The sequence below is a fragment of the Artemia franciscana genome, chromosome 15 (genome assembly GCF_032884065.1).
Source record: "Artemia franciscana chromosome 15, ASM3288406v1, whole genome shotgun sequence".
Taxonomy (NCBI): Eukaryota; Metazoa; Arthropoda; class Branchiopoda; order Anostraca; family Artemiidae; genus Artemia; species Artemia franciscana.
The window spans coordinates 27211529-27235732 of NC_088877.1; the positions used below are offsets into that span (position 1 = coordinate 27211529).

Sequence of the window (24204 nt, forward strand, 5' to 3'; positions counted from 1 at the left end):
CCCAACACTCTTGGGAAATGACAGTCCTTTATTAAAACTTGCGGAATATACTTCGAACTGAAGTGGAGCCAATTATTATTTTGTTTGAGTTTTCTTCTTATGTGTGTTTAATTTTATGGATAATCATAATATTCCAAAAAAGAATTACTTTGTGTTTATCTGGCTCTTGTGTAAACTGAAAACTCCAATTGAAAGACTCTACTGCAAAAAGAGGGTGGACAGACTATCCCACGAGGAGGGGAAAAACGTACCTCACTGATATTTAGTCTCGAAATCTATTTTAATTTCTTTTCACTTTCTCTTAACCTTTTTGAAAGTGTATTCCTTGCAAATGAAGCGTCCTTTTTCTATTTAAACTGTAACTCTAAAAACTGGAGTTCAAAAATAATATACATATTGAGAGTATCTAAAGTTTGTACAGATTCGAAATATGTGCAGTGCATTAACTTCAAACGCTAAAAGCAGGGTAAAAAAAAGGTGGGTGTTGCCTTTATTAAAACTAGACCTACGTTGCCTGGGCAACGTGAAGTGTTGCGGCAACCTTTGTCCGGCTTTGCCGATTAAAGTGTTGCGAGAGCAACACTTTGGTTTTGTTTCTTCGCTATCGGTTAAATGCTGAAGTTGTCAGCCTATCGAAGCTTTTAAAACAGTATGTTCAAAGAAGAACGCAATCAGTAATCACATGATCACACCCCAGCGTTGAAAAAACAACAACAAAAGAATATTGACAGAAAGGACTAATTGACTTTGCAGCCAGTTGAACATTATCTTTTTCAATCGTAGACATCGTAACGGATGAAAACTAGGAACAATATCTTGTATAATCTAGTTGGTATTAATTATAAAACTATCCGGAGCTTTTCAGGATCAAAATACCATAGATGACATTCTATTAATTATTACGAAACTACCTCATTGTTTTGTATTATCGTTTGTACCCGTTGCGTAACATCTTAATTCTAGGTTACAGTGATTGATAGACCATCGATATGAACTTTCTTACCGACAGATTTACAGGGATCGAATACAATGTGCACCAATTTGGACAAATTTCTAGCCTAAAGTGAACCGATTTTTACTTACAAGTCCCTCTCCCGAGATAGACATCAAGTTCAACCGGAAACAAATAATGGGTACACCAACAAGCAAAAGTTGCAAACTCCTCATCTCTGAAAATGATTGTAACCTAACAGCCGATTATTACTTACTAGGCCCCTAAATGTCACTTTGCAGCCGGTTGAACTTTATCCTTTTCAATCGTAGACATCGTGACGGATGGAAACTTGGAACATTATCTTATGTAATCTAGTTGGTATTATAAAGCTATCTGTAACTTTTCAGGATCAAAATACCATCAGGGACCCATAAATTTCCTGTAATGACTCGCCATCCAGGATCGCTTATTATTGGATGGCGAGTCATTACAGGAAATTTATGGGTCCCTGATTCCATAGATGTGTACCAATTTGCACAAATTTGTAGCCCCTCGTGAGCCTCCTCTAGCAACCGATTCTTACTTACAAGTCCCTCTCCCGGGATATACATCCAAGTTCACCGGAAACAAATAATGGGTACACCAACTAGCAAAAGTTCCAAACCCCTTGTCGCTGAAGTCATTGTAGCCTAACAGCCGATTATTACTTACAACTCCCCTACATGTCTTACAATCGGGAACCAAGTTGTTCTTACCATCAATTACACCAGAAACAGATAATAGGTACACCAATCAGCAAAAGTTGCAAACCCCTCATTGCCAAAGATGATTATAAGCTAATAATCGACTGTTGCTTGGAAGTCCCCTACATATCTCACAATTGGTATCGGCCTATTTTTGGTTCAAGTGTGTACCTTACCACTGAAGTTGTCAACCCCTTGAAACTTTCAAACTGGTGTATGTCATGAAGGAATTTTTGTAACAAAAAATGGATGACATATACTTTGATCAGCTCATCAAGGTCTATCGATTGTCATTGAAAAAAAAAATTCTATCTTTCTTAGTTCAAAAGTTGACTTTTTTGCCGGAGGCCAGCTTTCTAACACCACCACTTAGAAAGGAGCAAAGGATAAGCTCTAATTTCTTTAGCAATGAGAGAACTTTTAAAGTTTAAGAGGTATATCTGATACCATTTCTCTATTGCAATCCCAAGTAGAAAAAAAAGAATGGTAAAGTCAGCTGAAATCACGAATAGAAATGGCTAGAAACAATAGATGGCAGCACTTTCGGACCCGTGGGAAAATCGCACTTTTTTGTTTCTGTAAATTTTTCTATTTATCACTCAAAGAAGATATATTGGCTGTGGGGCCGGGGAACTACCGCATATATTTAACACTTATAGATTTTAGTCCATCTTCAATTTGAAACTGGTGCCTGCCTGCTTGCCTGCTTGCCTGCTTGCCTGCTAGAACGGAGCTTTCCACTCGAAAGCAGAAACATGGTTTGATGAAACGAAAGCTTGGCTGCACAACTTCAGATACTCCTCTCTGACATAGGCTATATAACTCCACTTCACTTCGCACACCATAGGCTCTGGCTCGAGGACAAGCAAAAACCATCCTTTTTGGCCCCAGGCAAGAGTTCTACGGAGCTTTCCAAAATGTAATGTCATATTCATCAATCCGGCCTGAGGTCCACACTTTGCGTAAAAACCGCACAGGTTAGACCCTTACCAGTTTCCAGGAATAAGCCAAGATCGGCGGCATAGGAAAAAAAAAAAAAAAAAAAAAACAGGACAAAACCAAAGTGTTGCTCTCGCAACACAACAATTATAGCTTTCGATTATAAGGTCTGGAAACCTGTGAATGGAAGTTTGAGCTATGGATCCATATTTATCTGTTGGTTGTATCTTCCCAGGCGGGATCGTATCAAACCATTGTCTGTAGAACTTTGAGAATGGTTTGCTTCGAATTGAAATTCGTATTTATGTTCTCATCTTTAAATAATAAAAGTTATCATTTCCGCACTGTGGTGTTGTCTTTATGGCACTTGGTATTAACCAAGTTACATATAGCAATCGCCAATTCTGTCCGTCTGTCTGTCTGTCGGTCCCGGTTTTGCTACTTTAGGCACTTCCAGGTAAGCTAGGACGATGAAATTTGGCAGGCGTATCAGGGACGGGACCAGCTTAAATTAGAAATAGTCGTTTTCCCAATTTGACCATCTGGGGGGAGTGGGGGGCCGGTTAATTCGGAAAAAATAAAAAAATGAAGTATTTTTAACTTATGAATGGGTGATGGGATCTTAATGAAATTTGATGTTTAGAAGGATATCATGTCTTAGAGCTCTTATTTTAAATCCCGACCGGATCTGGTGACATTGGGGGGGGGAGTTGGGAGGGGGAAACCTAAAACTTGGAAAACACTTAGAGTGGAGGGATCGGGTTGAAACTTGGTGGGAAAAATAAACACAAGTGCTAGATACATGATTGACATAAACGGAACGGATCCGCGCTCTTTGGGATAGCTGGGGGGGGGGCTATTTCTGAAGAATTAGAAAAAAGGAGGTATTTTTAACTTACGAACAGGTGATCGGATCTCAATGAATGTTGATATTTAGAAGGATATCGTGGCTCAGAGCTCTTATTTTAAACCCAACCAGATCTGGTGACATTGGGGGGGGGGGTAGTTGGGAGGGGGAAACCTAAAACTTGAAAAACACTTAGAGTGGAGGGATCGGGATGAAACTTGGTGAAAAAAATGATCACGAGTCCTAGATACATGATTGACATAACTGGAACGGATCCGCTCTCTTTGGGGTAGTTGGGGGAGGGGTTAATTCTGAAAAATTAGAAAAAATTAGGTATTTTTAACTTACGAACGGGTTATCGGATCTCAATGAAATTTGATATTTAGAAGGATATCGTGTCTCAAAGCTCTTATTTTAAATCCTGACTGGATCTGGTGACGTTGGGGGAAGTTTGGTGTGGGGGTACCTAAAATCATGGAAAACGTTTAGATTGGAGGGATCGGGATGAAACTTGGTGGGAAAAATTAGCAGAAGTCTTACATACGTGATTTACATAATTGGAACGGATCCGATCTATTGGGGGGGGGGGGGTTATTTCTGAAAAATAAGAAAAAATGACGTATTTTTAGCTTACGAAGGAGTGATCGGATCTTCATGAAGCTTCATATTTAGAAGAACCTCGTATCTCTTCATATTTAGAAGAACTCGGATCTCTTATTTTAAATCTCAACCGAATCAAGCGTAATTGAGGGGGGGGGGACCGGAAATCTTAGAAAATACTTCAAGCGGTGAGATCAGGAAGAAACTGGATGGGAAGAATAAAAACCTGTCTAAGATACGTGACTGACATAACCGGACCGGATCTGCTCTCTTTGTTGGAATTGAAGGGGGGGGGGGGGGGGTAATTTTGAAAATTCAGGTATTTGTAACTGACGAAAGGGTGACCAGATCTTAATGAAATTTGATATTTATAAGGATCTTGTGCTTTAAAGTTCTTATTTTAAATTCCGACCAGATACTGTGACGTTGGAGGGAGTTGGAGGGGGAAACCGGAATTCTTGGAAAATGTGAAAATTTGGGTATTTTTATCTTACGAATAGATGATCGGATCTTAATGGAATTTGATTTTTAGAAAGAATTCATGTCTCAGAGCTCTTATTTCAAATCCCGACCAGATCGTTTGACATTGGGGGGAGTTGGAGGGGGAAATTTTGGAAAAACACTTGGAGTGTAGGAATCGGGATGAAGCTTGGTGGATAGAATAAAGAAATGTCCTTGATACGTGATTGACAGAATCGTACTGGATTTGCTCTCTTTGGGGGAGTTGGGGGGAGGGGTTCAGTGATTTGGCAAGTTTGGTGCTTCTGGACGTGCTAGGACGATGAAAATTGATAGGCGTGTCAGGGAGCTGCACAATTCGACATGATAAAGTCGTTTTCCCAGATTCGACCATCTGGGGGGCTAAAGGGAGAGGAAAAATTAGAAAAAATTAGGTATTTATAACTTACGAGTGGGTGATCGGATCTTAATGAATTTTGATATTTAGAAGGACATCGTGACTCAGAGCTCTTATTTTAAATCCTGACCGGCATTAAGCCTCTTATTTTCCTTTTTAAATCAATCTATTGATTCATAGAATTTTGTTAGAGCTCATACCATATGATCTCTTGGCTCTTAGCTCTTCTCGCCTCGTCACAAGTGCCATATGAGCTTTTAGCTCTTGTTGGCTATTAGTAAGCGCGTCACTCAAATTTTTACATACTTCAGTAAAGAGCTAGTTTTACATAATCCTTCAAAGACAATGAAACATCAGCAATCAAATTACTTGTATTGAATGTGCGGTTATTTAAGTTTGATTTTTCATTCAGTTTTTAATTTTCTGGTTCAGAGCTATATATTTTTTTTATTTGAATTAAATCAGTTTTTAACTTGACAAACAAATTGAAAATAAAATAAAAATAAATAAAATAACAAAAATAAAAAAAAACAAAATAAAAATAACAAAACTTTATAATCATAAACTCTTAATTTAGCATCTACACAAAACCCTGGCCCGTTGTGCATAATGTGAAGCCGCACAATATTCAGTCTTAGGGTGACCCACTTGCGAACTGTCTTAAACCAGCAACTATCATCTCCGTCTGGAACTAGATTGTTGTGGCAAGCGTTCTTAGAAAAAAAAACATATGTAAAATTAAGTGAATTCCTTGCAATTCCCTTAGCAGTTTTCAAAGATGAAATTAAATGTCTGGAGCGAGGAAGTGTCTCTACAAACATGTTTTCCCCTATATAATGATGTTTGTTCTTCCATAAGTTCAGCAGAATTTAGAAGACTCATTGAATTTACGAGTCTCTTGGTTTTTCAGACTCGTCTTTATCGATTTGTAAACTTTTTAATTTAGATGACTTCGAAATGGAATTTTAAAGCTATTAAAAATCCGACTTCACAAGCTTTTATGTCATTTTAGTTTTGGGCTTTTTGCTTCTTTTTTTTTCGCCAAGCCACTTCGTATGGAAGGAGTTGTCGTAGAAACTTCGTGGGAGGCTAATTAGATTGTAAAGTAAAAGTTCTGGTGCTTTTTTAAGAGTCAGAAGTGACTGGAGGGTAAACAGCCCCTCCCAAGCCCCTTGTTGCTGCCCTTCCCCGAAATACATCCGATAAAATTTTGAGATCGATTGTTTTTTTCAGCATAGTTGAATGGTTCAATATGTGTGCTTTTGGCGATGATATGAATACCCACAACCCTTGCGGCAAGGACTGTAAGTTATGCAATTAGCCCAGTGGTTACATATATAGATTTTTTTTGGGGGGGGGGGGATATGTTTAATCCTGGGTCTGTAATATCTTAATACTAAAAGTTAAAACTTGCAGGGTAAGGTAGAAATTACAGGATGTGTTGAGGGGATGTTGAACTAATCGAAAAGTGTTATGGGCACCTACCTTTTACTGCTACTATTACTGCTGCTAAGACTACTACTAAGGCTAAGGGTAGTAAGGTGAAAATTTCAGGGAATGTTGAGTAGATTTTGAACTAAATCAGAAAACATTATGTGCATGAAGGTTATCAAAAGGCCGTATCAGCAGTGTCTCAGGAATGGCTTATAATATTAAGTTGAAACTTACAGTACATGTTAAGGGAGATGCTCAACTGACGAAAAGGCAATATTTGCATACTACTACTGCTATTTATGCTAGTACAATTACTAGTACTACAACTACAACTTTTAATGCTACTACCAGGACTACTACTAGGGCTAAGGGTATTAAGGTGCAAATTTTAAGGAGTATTGATGAGTAAAATGAACTAAATAAAGTCACACTTTATGCATGCTGGTTGTTAAAAAGGCATTTCATGAAGGATTTAAATGCATAGAGCATTTAATTTAAAATTTTTAGGGCCTTTTGAGGGGGATGTTGAACTAAATCAAAACACACTATATACATGTGGGTCTTCAAAGCGTTTATCTGCAATGTCCAAGCAACGCCTTAGGATATTAAGCTAAGACTTCCGGGGCTACTACTATTGTTACTACCTCTACTACTGTTGCTGCTCTTACTGCTGCTGATACCGTTACTATGGAACCAATTCATAATAGTTTAAGTGAATCCAGGCTGTCAAAATGGCAGTCATCACAGGACTGGTGAGATATCTCAGGACTGGAATAGGGTATTAAGTTGAAACTGTCAGGAAAAGTTCATTAGAGTTTTAAAATAAATTAAAACTCTCTATGTACATACAGGTTGTCAAAAGTATGTATCATAAATATCCCAGGAACTGCTGAGAGTATTTAGTTGAAACTCTAATGGTTACCACTACTGCTACTAACGCTGCTATTAATTCTACAAAAATAAACCAGAAGATTAAAGTGCATCCTGGTAGTCGAAATTCCATAGATACAATGTCCCAGGAAAATAATAGGGTATTGAACATTAATTTTCACTGATAGTTGTGGGGGGGGGGTGCGTAAAACTAAACGATAAGGTACTATGTGTATCCCGATTGTCAAAAGGGCGTATGAACAATATACCAGGAATAAATGGGGGGGGGGTAGTACCGTGGAGCTTTCAGAGCATTCTATTGGGATGTTGGACTAAATCAAAAGACACTATGTGCATCCAAGCAATAAGATGTATCCACTCTATCAGCAATATCTCAAGAAAGGCTATGTGTATTAAATTGGAAGTTCCTGGGCTACTACAACTAATACTGCTATTTCTACTACTATTGCTACAACTACTGCTTATGCTACTGATACTACCACAACTACTACAGCTACTGCGACTGTTTATGACTGCACCTGCGACTATTCAAGACTCTGACTGCTTATGACTGCGACTACTTTCTGCTGTGACCGTGGACCTGCCACTACATGTAACTGTGACTACTTGTAACTGCAACTACGACTACTGGCGACTGCTACTGCTGCTGCTACTGCTACTACTACCACTTTTGTGACTGTGTTTACTGCTACCACTTCTATCACTATTACTGCCTCTGCTACAACTACTACGACTATTACTACTACTTCAACTAGTACTACTGCTACTACTCTACTACTACAACTGCTATTTAACTAAATCAAAAGAGTTTAAGTGCATCAGGCTGTTACAATGGCACTGATATAAAATCTCATAAATGGAATAAGGTATTAGTAGTGACGCCATAATGCTTTGAAATTCCTGCTTTTAAATAGAGCCCTGTTTTAAATGGTAACTTGTTTTAAAGGGTGCCCTATCCCGTCATTTCACGACACTCAGCAGGTGTTTGTTACGTGTTTTTGTGTTTTATTATGTTTTCATATGTCTGCTACGTAATTGGAGACGAGGGTGACACAATCTGGCGTGACTTTCTTGACTTATTGGGAATGATGCAATCTCGCATGGTATGCCAAACTTCTGGGGCCTGTTGGTAACGCCGCTTGTAACTGAGGAGGAGCACACATGATTGCTACGTAATAACGGTGCGCCCGTGGGCGCTAGTAATGAACACACATCGCATCTCACACGTGAGATGCTACGTAATGATGGGGCCGAGGTGGGATGAGTGTTACGTAATGGATGGGGGTGGCACACGTGGGTGTTATGTAATGACAGCGCACACGTGGGATGTTACGTAATGACAGCGCACGCGTAGGATGCTACGTAATGACGGTACACAAGTTTTTTTTTTCAAGACGCTATTCAAAATTTTCTCAAGATTTTTCCCCCATTAGATTCGAAAGGCAATTTCCATCCAATGGAACGGCGCCTTAGACATCTGGACAATGAAAGTCTTTCTAATACTATGATTCATGAAATAGATTCTACGAAATAACCAGTTCCACGCGTGGAGAACTCCCATGTCCTGCTTACTAGAATGAGTAAATGGTTCGCATGTTTTCAACCCTTTCCATATGAGAGCACAAGCGTCACAGTCCTATTGATTTTTGCTTTATTTGATGCCCTTATTCATAACATTGCTATTAATGTTCTAAAGTGATCTAGACAAGTTAAGTTAGGTATTGAATCAATGAAATCTTACTCAGCATCGGTGTTAGATTTCTCATTGCATTAGTGAAATAAATTGAAGATTCGTCCTGGAACAATAAATCTAAAGGATAAAACTTTCCTAAATACAAATTTTATTAGTAAATACAAATTTACAAGCATTATTAAAACACAGAAAAAAGCAGTTAAAACACAACAAGCGGAAAAAACATCGTGCTAAAACTTATAAAGGATGTGTCTGTGTATATGGTGTTTGTGTGTTTTTCCTCAGTATATTTTTCCTCTGTGTGTTTTTGTCTCTCTCCGTGCCTGCGTGTCTGACTGGGTGTGTGTGTGTGTGCGTGTGTGTGTTTGCCTGTTTATCAGAATCTGTTTGGTTGTGTGTGTGTGTTTTTCCCTCTGTGTGTTCTCTCTCTCTCTCTCTCTCTCTCTCTCTCTCTCTCTCTCTCTCTCTCTCTCTCTCTCTCTCTCCGTGCCTTGTCGTCTGACTGTATGCCCGTTTGCCCGACTGTGTGGTTGTTTGTATGTTTGCTTTTTTCGTCTTTGTGTTTTTGGCTCTCTCACCGTGCCTGTGTGTCTGACTGTTTGTGTACCTGTTTGTCCGACTGTGTGGTTGTATGTGTGTGTTTATTTTTCCCTATGTGTGTATTTGTCTCTCTCCTTGCCAGCGTGTCTGACTGGGTTTGTATGTGTGTGTCCGACTTTGTTTGGTTGTGTGTGTGTGTGTATTTTCCTGCTGTATGTTTTTGTCTCTCACTCAGTGCCTGTGTGTCTGACTCTGTGTTTGTGGTTCTGTGTTTGAGTGTGTTTCTGACTTTGTTTGGTTGTATGCGTTTGTATTTTTCCCTCTGTATGTTTTTTTCTCTCTCTCTCCTTGTCTGTGTGTCCGACTGTGTCTTTGTGTGGGTGTGTTTTTCCTTTGTGTGTTTTACTCTCTCTCTCTCTCACCGTGCCTGTGTGCCTGACTGTTTGTACGTGTGTGCTCGACTTTGCGTGGTTGTGTTTGTGTGTGTTTTCCCCCCTCTTGCGTATTTTTGTCTCTCTCTCAGCGTGCCTGTGTGTCTGACAAAGTAGATGTGTGTGTGTGTTTTCCCTCTGTGTGTTTTCGTATCTCTCTCTCCGTGCCTGTGTGCCTCACTTTGTGTATGTGTCTGTGTTTCTGATTTTGTTTGGTTGCATTTGTGTGTGTTTGCGTGTGTGTGGTTTCTCTCTGTGTGTTTTTGTCTTTCTTTCCGTAATTGTGTGTCTGACTGTGTTCCTTGGCTGCCAGAGGGCTATTGATAGTGTGACACTGTGGTGTGAACTTACATGGTGTATCACGAAGGGTTGGGGTGGGAAACATGAATCAATGGATTTTATGCATGATTTTTGGCAATTAAATATCAGGAAAATGTCTTGGGAATGATGAGGGGGTAGCAAAGGGTGGCACTGGGTCATTAATAGTATGGTAAGGTGGTGTGAATTGACATGGGTTATCACGGAGGGTTGGGTTGCAAAGGCATGGACCAATGGATTTAATGCACGACTTTTTACAATAAATGCCTGAAAATGTCTTCGGAATGGTGAGGTAGGGTCAAAGGGTGCCGCGGACCAGTCATAGTGTGACAGGTTGGGAATTGTCTGAAATAAAAGCAACAAAAAAAATGAAAAATATAACTATTGTAGTATTCAAGCGTCAGTAAACGCTTAAATGATGATGACCATCGTAAAACCATCGAAAATAAAGAAAAGGCACGTTCAAGAAATATTTTAAATTCTGATTGGCGTGAACTGTCTCGGACTATCATACTAACAATTATATGCTTTTAAAAAGTCTCTTTTCAAGTCAATTTTCGATTTACAAGCTCATTTTCCGTGAGAAAAAGGTTGAAAATGCCCTAGGAAAGCTGACGGATACCGCGTGGATAACTAGGGGGCAGCCGCGTAATGCCATGGTGGCATGAAGTGTTTTGGGGGCATCACGAATGGATTTGCTTACAAAACGACGAATAAATGGAGTCTAAGCATAATTTTGTTAAGAAAACATCCTCAAAATGTCTTAGGGACGATAATGCGTATTGTAGGATTGTCATGGGGTAGCCACATATTGGCGTGGAGGCCATCACATTGGGGGCAGGGGTTCCGTTTGTCATCCATAGTGTGACACTGCTTAGGAATTTGCGGAAAATGATAGCAACAAAAAATAAAAAAAACATATCTATTGGGGTTTTCAAGCGTCAGAAAACGCTTAAATGATGATGACAGGTGCCAGTGAGTGCCACCAAGCAGGACATTTTATAAAACCATTGGAAATAAGGAGAAGGCTCGTTCCAGAAACGTTTTGAATTCTAAGTGGTGTGAATTGCCTTGAACTATCACATTCTAATGGTGAAATGCGAAGTCCCACTGTTCAAATAAAAACAGTGTTAAATTATATATATATATATATATATATATATATATATATATATATATATATATATATATATATATATATATATATATATATATATATATATATATATATATATAAGCTTATATTCGTGGGAACAGGTTGAAAATGTTCTAGGGGTGATAACGGATGCCACTCGGATGTCACGGGGGCTATCGGCTTAATGCCGTGGTGGTGTAAAGTGTTTTGGCGGCATCACGATAGTGTTCGCTTACGAAAACATGAACCAATGGTTTTAATGCACAATTTTTATCATGAAGTGTTTCGAAATGTCTTCGGAATGATGAGGTAGTGTTGGAGGGGTGCGATGGGGTAGCTGCATATTGCCACGGTGGCATGAATTGGCTGGACTAACATATTCTACCGCTTAAAGTTAAGGTGCTAAATGAATTATTCGGCGGTGGGGGGACTAAAATATAACCTACAGTCAAAGAAATGAGGGATTTTAATTAGTACCCCTTAATAATAAGTCTTAATAAGGTTTAAATTTATGTGTAATAGCAACCCCCCTGGAATTGGTTGCTAGGCTGGGCTAGCCAGATATTGTCACGGTGGGGTGAATTGTTTGGACTAATATGATCTACATCTTAAATTTAAGCTGTGAGGTGTTAAAAGAATTTTGCCAACTGAGGGGGGAGTGAAATTTAATGGTCAGTCAAAGAAACGAGGTACTTTCATTAAAAGCTCTCAAAAATATATTAATGTGGCTTAAATTTACCTCTAACGAGATTAGGTGAAATTTGAAGAGAAAATACTATTGAAATATGCCCTCGTTAACTGGGGGTGCCTAGTCTTGACTCAAAGAAACGAGGCATTTTCATTAAAAGCCTTCAAAAATATCTTAATATGGGTTAATTTACCTCTAACGACATAATTTGAAATTTGAAGAGAAAATATTATTCAAATATGCGATTGTCAACCGGTGGTGCATAGTCTTGCCCCCAAAGAAACGCGGCATTTTCATTAAAAGCTCTTTGAAATATGGGCACTAATCTACCTCTAATATTAATCCTCCCCTCTGGAATCGGTTGCTAGAACCCCAAACTTTCTTTAATTCATTATTCTTTTTGCTAATATTTTATCCTTTACACGTTTTGTTTTTTCCGTTTGTTGTGTTTTAACTGCTTTTTTCCAGTTTTTTAATAATGCTTGTAAATGTGTTAATATTAATAAAATGTTTATTTACAAAAGTTTGTATCCTTCAGATTTATTTTTCCTGGACGAATCTTCAATATATTTCGCTAATGAAAAGAAAAATCTAACGCCAATGCTACGAAACATTTCATTGATTCAATACGTAACTTAACCTGTCTAGACACTTTAGAAGATTAATAACATTTTAATAGACAGGTGCATGTAATATAGAACAGATTAATAGGATTGGGATGCTTGTACTTTCATGTCGAAAGGGTTGGAAATGTACAAACCATTTACTCATTCTAGTAAGTAGGACTTGGAAATTCTCCGCGTGTAGAATTGGTTATTTCGTAGAATCTATTTCCTTAATCATAGTATTAGAAAGACCTTTACGGTCCAGATGTCTAGGGCGCAGTTCCATAGGATGAATATGAATACAAAAATCTTTAGAATATAAAGGCTCCCTGAGAAAACACCTCGAAAAAAAATAAAATCTCATAAGGTATTATCTAACATCCCACGTGCACATGACCATTACGTAACACCCACTAGTGTGTCCTTCTCAGTTATAACCAGGGGTCCCCCACGGGGCCTGAAGAAACAAGTCACGTGTGAATGCGTCATCTTCAACACTTGTAAACACCGTCCGTTACATAACAACCAAAGAATGTTGAAAAACGTCTTGAAAGAAAAAAGAAATCCCGAAGAAAAAAATATCTTAAAGTAATATGTAACACCGATGTGTGTACGGTCATTACATATCATCCCACGTGTGCGCTGCCATAACGTAACATCCCACATGTGCGCTGTCATTATGTAACACCCACGTGTACGCCCCGCGTCATTATGATTACATGTGCCCCCCACGTGTAGGATTAAGTAACATCCCACATGTGTGCTGTCATTATGTGACACTCATGTGTGTTTGATATTACGTAACATCCCACGTTTGCGCTGTCGTTACGTGATTTTTCACATGTGCGTCGCCATTACATAGCACCCATAAGTGCACCGCCATTACGTAATACATACCTGTAAGATTGTGTCACCTCCCACCTGCCCCCAGTTATTACGTAACACCCACGTTTGCTTCTCCTCAGTTACAAACGGGGTTCCCTAGAGGCCGTTGAAGTCTAGCTTGTCATCTAGATTTTGTCATTCCCAATTAATCAAGAAAGTCACGTATGATTGCGTCACCCTCATCTCCAATTACATACCATACATCTGAAAACATTCCCTTTGACTTAACAAGCACCTGCTGGCTATCGTGGAATGACGGGTTAGGGCACCGTCTAAAACTGAACAACGTTTAAAACAGGGCTCCATTTAAAAGTATTATGGCGTCACTACTGGTATTAAGTTGAAAATTTCAAGAATAGCTGAGGGGATGTAAAACTAAATAAAAAGAAACAAGTAAAATGCACACAGTGCATTTTTGTTTGTTCAATATACCTCTGAACATAGCCTTAAAGTTTCAACTTAATACTCAAAGCCGTTCTTAAGATATTGCTTGTACCTCCTTTTAGCAACCTGCGTGCATACAGTGTGTTTTGGTTTAGTTGAAACCCACACTAAACACTCCCAGAAAATTTTATCATAATGCCTTTGGCCTCACTGGTAGCAGTAATCATAGCTTCAGTAGCAGTAACTAGCATCAACAGTAGTATGCAACTACTGCCTCTTTGCTATTTCAAAGTCCGCCTTAACATACCTTGAATCTTTCAACTGAATACTTCAAGCCGTTCATGAGATATTTCTGATACCCCTCCCCTCCTTTTGATACTCTACATGAGAATAGTGTGTTTTGATTTAGTTTAGCATCTCCTTAAATATAACCCGAAAGGTTCATTTTAGTGCCCTTAGCTTCAATAGTAGTAATAGATGTAGTTGTAGCTTTAGCATTCGTAGCAGCATGTAAATAACATTTTTTCTTCCAACATCCCTCTCAAAACATGCTTAAAGTTTCAACTTATTATCCTGGACAGTTCTGGGGCATTGCTGGTACGCCCTTGTGAGAACCCCCAGGCACATATTGTGTTTTGATTTAGTTCAACATCATTCACCTCAATACCATTAGTTTTAGTAGTAGGCTATTAGCACTAGTAGTATAGTAGTAGTTTTAGTAGTAGTAATAGTAGTGGTAGTAGCAGAAGCAGCAGTAGTAGTAGCAGTAGAGGTAGCTAGTAGTAGTAATAGTAGTAGTTGTATGCAATTAATGCCTTTTGGCTAGTTTGACATCCCCCACAACAAACCTTGTAAGTTTCAACTTCATACTCTTAGCTGTCCCTAAGATATGGGCGTTACGCCCTTTTGACGGCATGTATGCATAGTATATGTTTTGATTTAATCAAACTTCCTCCTCAATATTCCCTGAAATTTCACCTTAACCTTAGCGATAGCAGCTGTTACAGTGATAGCAGTCGTAGTAGCATTCACATATTGCCTTTTGGTTAATTCATCATCCCCCTCATCATTCCCTGAAAGTTCCCACAAAATACTCAAAGTTATTCTTGAGGTACGCCCTTTTGACAACCTGCATAAACATAATGTTTTAAATTAGTTCAACGCTTTCCTCGATACTCCCTGCAAGCTTCACCTGAATGGCCTTTGCCATTTTGAAGACAAAAGTTCAAACATGTCCCGTTTTATCAATAACAAATACTATATATAAACAATTGGTGAATTGTGTGACTTACAGCCTTTGCCCCAAGGACTTTGGAGGGTTTTCATCCGCAGAAGCATAGTCATTGAATCTTTTAACTGTGCTGAACAAGATGGCTACCTCAAAATTTTGATCGGATGCCTTTGGGAAAAAAGTTACGTGGGATGGGGAATGGTCGCCCTCCAATCACATACGACTCGCTTTTAAAGGGCACTATAAATTTAAATTTCCAGTGGCATTAACCTCTTTTGAGATTTTTATGACAACTCCTTTCTTGCGAAGTGCCTTGATGGAAAAGAAGAATAAAATACATAATACGTTGTGCTCACGTCGCTCTTTACTTAGGCAGTGCTATTGCACTGCTTATGAAATTAGTACAGTGGAGGCTTGTATCGGTCTCTCTAAGATCAGTCTCTCTGCTCATAATTCTATTCAGATTACTTCGATTATTTCATTAATTCATTAGAAATATTGGAGTACTTAAATTATTTCATTTGTTCATTTCTTCCAGACTCTGTTCACATCTTAACATGTGCCTTGATGCTTCTAAATGCGGATCTTCATGGCCGGGCTGGTGGAGCTCTAACCAAGAAAATGACCTGCAGTCAATTCATCAAACGTCTTAGTGGACTGAATGACGGTGATAACTTTCCTGTGGAAGTTTTGCGGCAGCTTTATTGCTCCATAAAGGCACAACCTTTAGAATGGGCCAAGTATGTTCTTTTTTTTCCTGTGTTCCTTTATTTGTCTCTTATACCTCAGCTTTGGATTTTATACAATTTGGAGTTACTTTAATGCTCATAATCTCATCAGGTATTGTAGAATACAATAAATAACTTCGAAGACCACACTGCCTTTCCAAGACGAAAGTAAAGCAGTTCAAAATAGGGATGATACCTTTTTATTGACAGTGAATAGAGATAAAATTATTTAACTGTATATTTCGAACACATATACAGTGTTTATCATCAGCAGTAAAACTAAAAGACATGAATCATGTTTTTCAGTTTTACTGCTGATGATGAACACTGTATATGTGTTCGAAATATTCAGTTAAATAATTTTATATCTATTCACTGTCAATAAAAAGGTATCATCCCTGTTTTGAACTGTTTTACTTTCAGAATACAATAATATCGTGATTTTTCTTCTACGGGCAATGATTCCCCCCCCCCCCCCAAAAAAAAAACTGAAAATGGTTGCCTATCTGGAATAATTTATTACCGTTATGAAATTAGGTGATAGACTTTGAAGCTTTTTACCCCTTGTTGTCATTTTGATGCTCCCGAGTTCTGAAAACGGACATAACGTGTTTGTTTTATGAAGACAGAAAGCCAAGTTAAGTCGCCTGTTTGGCAGGCGAAGGGGGTCCGAACCCATCAAGGAAAAGTAACTACCAATGAATCCTTTGCAACTCAAATTGCCATCGTCATTGGGATAGAATTAAGCCAGGATTCAATTAATTAAGCCAGCTAACGTGGTGACTTACTGTTCAAAGAAAATTTTAAACGAATAAACCAATCTATTGCAACGTATTTGAAGCTTTAAAAATCAAGGTATAGAAAAGCACTAACACCGATGTGTGTACCGTCATTACGTATCATCCCACGTGTGCGCTGTCAATAACAAATACATATACAAAAAGGTATTCATGCTAATAATAAAATGGATGACATGCTATGACATCCAATAGAAGTAAATAAGGTTATTTTCACTTGAGTGTTTAATATCCTTCTCGATTGCTCTGAAATTCCAAATGCGACACGATAAGTATGTATCTTGGTAGTTCAAAGAGTTGTCTTGAATAGGGTTGCCACCAGGACACTATTCATTTAAAACTATATCTATGATGGGTCAAAGTTTACATGTTTCTAAATTTTTTCTTTTTTTAATGAGGTTTTAAGGAATTAAATGCCTAGAAAACGACTATGGAAACCAAAGATTTTAGAGTTTTAAACACCAAAAACTAAATGACCACTTTTGAGCCATCTTTTGGGCACTATTTCGGGGGATTACTTTTGGCAAAATTGGTCTGGGATTTTGTAGCTCGACGCTTGCAAATTTTCTGTGGAGATACCATTTTGATCAAAAGCTCTGACGAAGGGCGTATCTACGATTGCTTGTTTTGGTACGCCCGAAATAGAAGTAATTTTTACATGTCTATATTATAATTGTAGCATAAACTGTATTTTTCTAACAAGTCTCACCCCTCTCTCAGAAGCTGTTTAAAGAAATCTCCAAGAAGTAGAGACTGTATTTACCTCCCTCGCCAAATTAAATGCATACAGTCAAAAGCATTAAAGTTTAAGTATGCTTCAATCTTTTAAAAGTGTTTTGTTATTATAAGTAAAAATTATTTCCTCGTGTATGATTAAATTTTTTTTTCTTCTTGTTGTATTTTTTGCCTCGAGTACAAGTGGCAGAAATTAATCGAAGCTTTTATGTTAATAAAAGGGTTTGATAGGACGGAACATTGTCAATTGAAAGTGGAATTTTACAACGTTGAATCTTGGTAGTAATGCATGTATCAAAAGAATCTACTTTTTACCTTTACTCTGAGTAGAAGTAATTGATGTGAGCTTATATTGAATTGGACTGCATTATTTTTTGAAATGCTGGAAAACAACCTCAAATGTGGACTTAGTCGCAATAAAAATTATACTATCAAATGCAACTTGATTTAGAATCTAAGAGCCGGAATTTCAATCTTTTCTGTGTCAAAATATAAAAGTTTTGAATTTTCGCCTATATTAGTTTTGTATTCATGCTAAAATAGTTGAAATTACCAAATTTTACATTACAAAAGCATTTCTCTTATCCTCAGTTTTGTAACAAACTTGTGAAATCTAAGTTCTATTATTGGAAAAGTTCGTTTAATCTTTTGATAATCAAGTTACTGCTTTGTAGGGCAGTGAAGTCACTTCTTTACCTCTGGGGTCCATGTAAAAAAAGCTGGTGAAAAGCCTAGAAACTATTTTGAAAAGTGAATTGATACAATAGTAAGACTTTTTTTGCTTGTTGTACATTTATGCTATTAACACACGAGTCCTGATCAATACAGAAGCGCATGTGATGCAAAAAATAGGCATGATTTAAAATGTAATAAATAGAGTAGTAAGATTATGAAGACTTTTTATGAGGGATACATGTATTGCTTGATTAATAAGATAATACTTAGGGAGTGTATAAGATGATTTTTGTAAAGTTAGGGTCCGTCACCCCTCTTGAAAATGAGATTTAGGCCTGATTTTTAAATTTTTTAAAAGTAGATTAGTAGCTTCTCTAAAACTCATAATTCTAGAGCTAGCCAAATGACACTTTCATGAATGGATCTATCCCCAGGCCAAATTAAGGTATGGGTGGATGTTTACATTTCGTTCCTTAATTTCCCCTATTTCCCCCAGTTAATAACTTGCTTTACCTGCTTTAGAAAAAAAATGGTAAACAAGAAGTAAATGGGTTTAGAGTCTATATCTCTTGGTCTATAAGTTGTAACAAAGTGGTTCGCAATTCTTCAGCTAGAGCAGTGGTTCCCAACTGATTGAAAAAACGCCTAGAGAGGCGTTTTGTATTAATGAAAAATATTGTCATAACACAAGACTTTTTGTAGGTTCGACTGCAACTAAACCCTCCTATAACTGGACCCCTGGCTGCTGAACCTTCGTGTATCTGATCCAAGATGCATCTGAACCTCAGTGTCACTGAACTTCCGTTTAACTGAACCCTCGTGAAGCTCAACTCCAGTTTAACTGGATCGTCATGCAACTTAACCCCATTTAATTGAGCCCTTGTGCAGTTTAACCCCGTTAAACTTAACCCTCGACAACTCAACCCCTATTCGACTTAACCCTCACTCAAATCAATACCCGTGCAACGCAACCACATTCAACTCGACCTCAACGTAATTCGATCTTTGTGCAACTCAGCCCCGTTCTACTCACTTTCTGTGCAATTCGAGCCTCAGTTAACTCAGTTCTCGTTCAACTCAATTCCCGTTTAGTCCCAAGCCTGTCTGACTCAACTCCCATTTAAACCAATCAAATTTATCTCAACCCTCTCCAAATCAATAATATAAATACAAAATGTAACTCACCCGTTTTGTCGGAGGTGACAAAAGCTGAATGGAGTGAAATGGTCTTTATTTGTTTGTTAATTCTTTTATACCGTTTTGATGTAAAACTATTCCCCCTCCCCCATCTAAAACAAAAACTTATATTTCTCTCGGATATATTTGAAAATTAGCTGAGCTGTTCATGCCCAGGGTCCGAACACACTTGAAGATCATGGTTGCAGCAATAGCTGTATCCTAGTACAGAGAAAATCCATAGTAGCCAAAATCTTAAAGACACATTAAAAAACACTATCCCATAAGAAAAACATGCCGTTTATACTAATTCAGGTATGATAGCTATTATTTAAATTAACAGTAAACACTTATTTTGGAAAAACAAATCTGGGAACTTGTAGTAATAAGAGCCGGAAACACTGACAAGTCTCCCTTTTTCTGTTTTATTTCTCCAGCACTGATAGGGTACTAGAATATCCTAGAGAGGTGTTTAATAGTATTGAAATCTTATGTTCATATTTACACGCTTTTCGCATTTTCCTCATGGCAGTACCATCATAAAATGCCTTATGGCACCAAAATCGGATTTTAGCGTCATTTCTAAAGTGTAAAGCCTTGAAATCATTAAAGGTCTACCATTGAAATGTCCATGATTGAAAATCTTCATACTAGTGTTTAAAATCCCTTCTTTATATATCCCCTTCTATATATCATGAAAAGAGAAATCACCAATGCAACAGCACAAACACAAAAAAAAAAGAAAAAAAAAAAAAAAAAAGAGAGACAGAAGGAGAAAAGGAAGACTGTTTTCCTAAATTAGTGATTAATATAGACCAGCACTTGAATGAGGCCTTAACCCTACTCATCCATACAATCACATAGGTCAAACAGCATAGCCACACACAATCAACCATAAAGAATAATCCATGGACAGGCAGTCATGTCGTCAATAAGTATAAGTCGTCATTTACCAAACAATAGAAAAAATAATATAGACAAATAATTCAGAGGCAAAATATTTTAGAATCTTTAAGGTTTAAATTGATTTGCAAGCATTCAAAGGTTTTAGTATGCAACTTGGTGCAATCATCTTTGCTGAATAAAAATCAACATTACATTGTTGAAGATTGGGTGTAACATCCTTATTTCTCAAACTCCCTAAAAACCACCTGAACTGGCCGACATTTTTCTTAAAATCAATAAAAGTGTCAAACGGCTCCAAAATTGTTAAGTTATTTGGGGCTTCTTTTGATGGTATAAAGCGAAATGGACCCAATTTAGGCTAAAAATGACCCTGGTTACGATGTCTTGGAAAAAGGCTCTACGTTGGTAGTGGGAAGGGAACTTGACTTAGGTATCTGTATTGTAATAGGCTTCATCCGTTTTTGTGTAATTTTACGCACGCTACTGTCTTATGAACGAGGCTGGGCTTTATCCAAAAAGTGTCGATTAAAACTGTGTGGGTCCAAGCTACTCGCTGGGCCAGCTTGTGTATACCAGAGGCATTGGTCTAAAGCCACAGGGATGCTCCGAAGTCTGTCTATACTATAGGGATGGAAGAAAAAACTCTTGTACACTTGCAACAAACTTGTAACCGTTTGCCCTTGGGTGGGATTAACTCTTGAAAAGAACATGATTCTTAAATCTGAAGGCCTACTGAACTGTGCAAAATTCCTGTTTTATCAGTCATAGAATTTTCTAATCATTAGACTTGCACAATTATGTGTCATTTATATTTACTATTCTGCAACAGATTCTAACTAAGTTGGGAGAAATGATCATGTAACTTAGCTCAGTTTGATTGAAAAAACAAGTTAATTTCAAACTACAAATAACTCTAACTTCAAGCATAAACTATTCGGGGCGACTATCATTGGCAGCGCAATAGTGCTGCCTAAGTAAAGAGCGATACGGGTACAATGTACTTTTTTGGGGGGGAGGGGGTTAGACCAGGGCACTTCGCATCGAAGAAGTTGTCGTAGAAACTTCGAAAAGAGTTCATTCGATTGTTAGTTGAAAGGGCTAGTGCCCTTTTTAATAGTCGAAAGTGATTAGAGGGCAACTAACTCCCTCCTACGCCCACCATTTCCCATAACACACGCAATCGAAATTTTGAGATAGCCATTTTGTTCAACGTAGTTTAAAGGTCTGGAAATTATGCGGTTGACACTTCCTCCCTTACAGCCCTCAAGGCAAGGGCTGCAAGTTATGCCCTGTGGGCCTATTAGGTTTAGGCTATATAGAAAAGGTGACTGTATATACTTTGGACACTTCGGGACGGGCTTAAAGGACTACTTATCAGAAATTATAGTACCTTTTTTAGATTCAGAGTGATGAGAGGGTGGATACCCCCCCCCCGTCTCATATTTTTCCAAAATGCATCGGATGAAAAAATTTGAGATGGCCATTTTTTCATCGAAAATAGCTTATTTGATTGAAAATTGAAAGGACTAGTGCCCTTTTTAATAGTCGAAAGTGATTGGAGGGCAACTAACCCCCCTCTCACGCCCTTCATTTCCCCAAACACATTCAAACAAAATTTGGAGATAGCCATTTTGTTCAACGTAATTGAAAGGTCTAGAAATTATGTCCTTGAAGATAACAATCCCCCCCAAAGCCCTCAGGGCAAGGGTTGTAATTTATACCCCTCCCACGCCCACCATTTTCCCAAATACATCCAATCAAAATTTTGAGAAAGCCATTATTTCCAACGTAATTGAAAAGTCTAGGAATTCTGTGTTTAAGGATGTCAACCCCCCCCCCCCACGATCCATCGGGGTGAGTGCTGTAAGGTATGCCCTTGGGGCATATAAGGTTTATATAAGAAGGGTGACAGTGTAAACTTTGGAGGGGGTCATCGGATTGCTGTTGTTTCGGATTGCTTACGAAATGTTCTTTCAAGATTGAAAGTTATACTGTTACTATTGCGGGAAAGTTTTTTTTTTAAATTAATATTCATGTAAGAAACAATGGAAAAGGGGATATTAGAATTGAGTCTAGTTAAGTTTGTTTCTAAAAGAACAATATTTTCGACGCCGAAAGAGTATTTCGCATTTTATCATATTAATTTAAAAACTTTTTCTGCAAGACAAGTTTTTCAAAGAAAAGTAAAGAGCTCCATTAAGCCAAGAATGAGTAAAAATAAATTCAAATAATCTTTCAAGCGTAAAACTACCGCAACCACTATACAAAAATAAATGAAACTCAAAACGAACAGAAATTACAATAAATAGACGAGTCAAACTTAAAACGAGCAAAAATTAGCACGAGTAGGGCTAATAACCCATATGCCTTCTCAAGACCAGATTACAATTTGCGCTTTGCTGAAAAAAAAAAACAAAAACAAAAAACAAACAAATGACCGTAGTTTGTCAGGTAAATTGACATATACTGACATTTCTTCGTTAAGGTTTTGATAACTTTTCGTTTATGAAAGTAAGAAAGGCGAAACTATTTCAAACGTATTTCATTTTCAGTAAAGCGCAAATTGTGTTCTGGTCTTAAGAAGGCATAGGGGTTATCAACCCTACTCATGTTAATTTTTGCTCGTTTTGATTTTGACTCGGCTATTTACTGTAATTTCTGTTTGTTTTGAGTTTCATCTGTTTATTGATAGTGATTTTTGGTAGTTTTACTCTTGGAAGATTATTTAACTTTATATTTTTAATCATTCTTGGCCTAATAGAGCTCTTTACTTTTCTTTGAAAAATTTATTTTGTGGAAACATTTTTTTGAATTAATTTCTGTTCGTTTTTATGGCACTTGCTATTAACCAAGTGCCATATAGCGATCGCAAATTCTGTCGGTCTGTCAGTCGGTCTTTCTGTCGGTCTGTTTGCCCCAGTTTTGCTAGTTTAGGCACTTCCAGATAAGCTAGGACGATGAAATTTGGCAGGAGTATCAGGGACCAGACTGGATTAAATTAGAAATAGCCGTTTCCCCAATTTGACCATCTGGGGGGGAGTGGGGGACAGTTAATTTGGAGAAATTAGAAAAAATGAGGTATTTTTAACTTATGAAGGAGTGATCGGATCTTAATGAAATTTCATATTTAAAAGGACCTCGTAACTCAGATCTCTTATTTTAAACCTTGACCGGATCCAGTGTCGTTGGGGGGAGTTGTGGTGAGGGGAGCTGGAAATCTTGGAAAAGGCTTAGAGTGGAGAGATCAGGATGAAACTTGGTGGTAAGAATAAGCACAAGTCCAAGATACGTGGCTGACATACACGGAATGGACCCGCTCTCTTTGGGGGAGCTGGTCTGGGGGGGGGGGTAATTCGGAAAAATTAGAAAAAATGAGGTATTTGTAACTTACGAACGGGTAATTAGATCTTAATGAAATTTGATATTTAGAAGGATCTTGTGATTCAAAGCTATTATTCTAAATCCCGACCAGATCCGGTGACATTTGGGGGAGTTGGAGGGGAAACCGGAAGTGTTGGAAAACGTGAAAATTGGGGTATCTTTATCTTACGAATGGGTTATCGGATTTTAATGAAACTTGATATATAGAAAGATTTTATGTCTCAGATGCTCCATTTTCAATTCGAATCGGATCGGGGGACATAGGGGGTTGGAGGGAGGAAACAGAAATCTTGGAAACGGGAAATATCGGAAAACGCTTAGAGTGGAGAGATCAGGATGAAACTTGATGGCAAGACTGAGCACAAGTTCTAGATACGTGATTGTCATAGTTGGAATGGATCTGCTCTCTTTGGGGGAGTTGGGAGGGGGAGGGGTTAACTCAGAAAAACTAGAAAAATTGAGGTATTTTTAACTTTAGAACGGGTGACCGGATCTTAATGAAATTTGATATTTAGAAGGAACTTATGTCTCAGAGCTCTTATTTTAAACCCCGACCAGATCTGGTGACATTAGGGGTAGTTAGAGGGGAAACCGAAAATTTTAGAAAACGCTTAGAGTGGAGAGATCGGGATGAAACTTGGTGGATAGAATA

The 24204-nt window shown here is 38.0% G+C and overlaps 1 protein-coding gene across 1 annotated transcript in view; it reads left to right on the top strand.

Moving 5' to 3' along the window:
* Positions 1 to 24204, top strand: part of LOC136036268 (PH and SEC7 domain-containing protein-like) — a 187358-nt gene that overhangs the window by 103456 nt on the left and 59698 nt on the right. The window contains exon 10 of the mRNA XM_065718408.1: positions 15693 to 15894. Coding sequence (XP_065574480.1) covers positions 15693 to 15894 — 202 coding nt within the window. The remainder of the gene's footprint in view (positions 1 to 15692; positions 15895 to 24204) is intronic.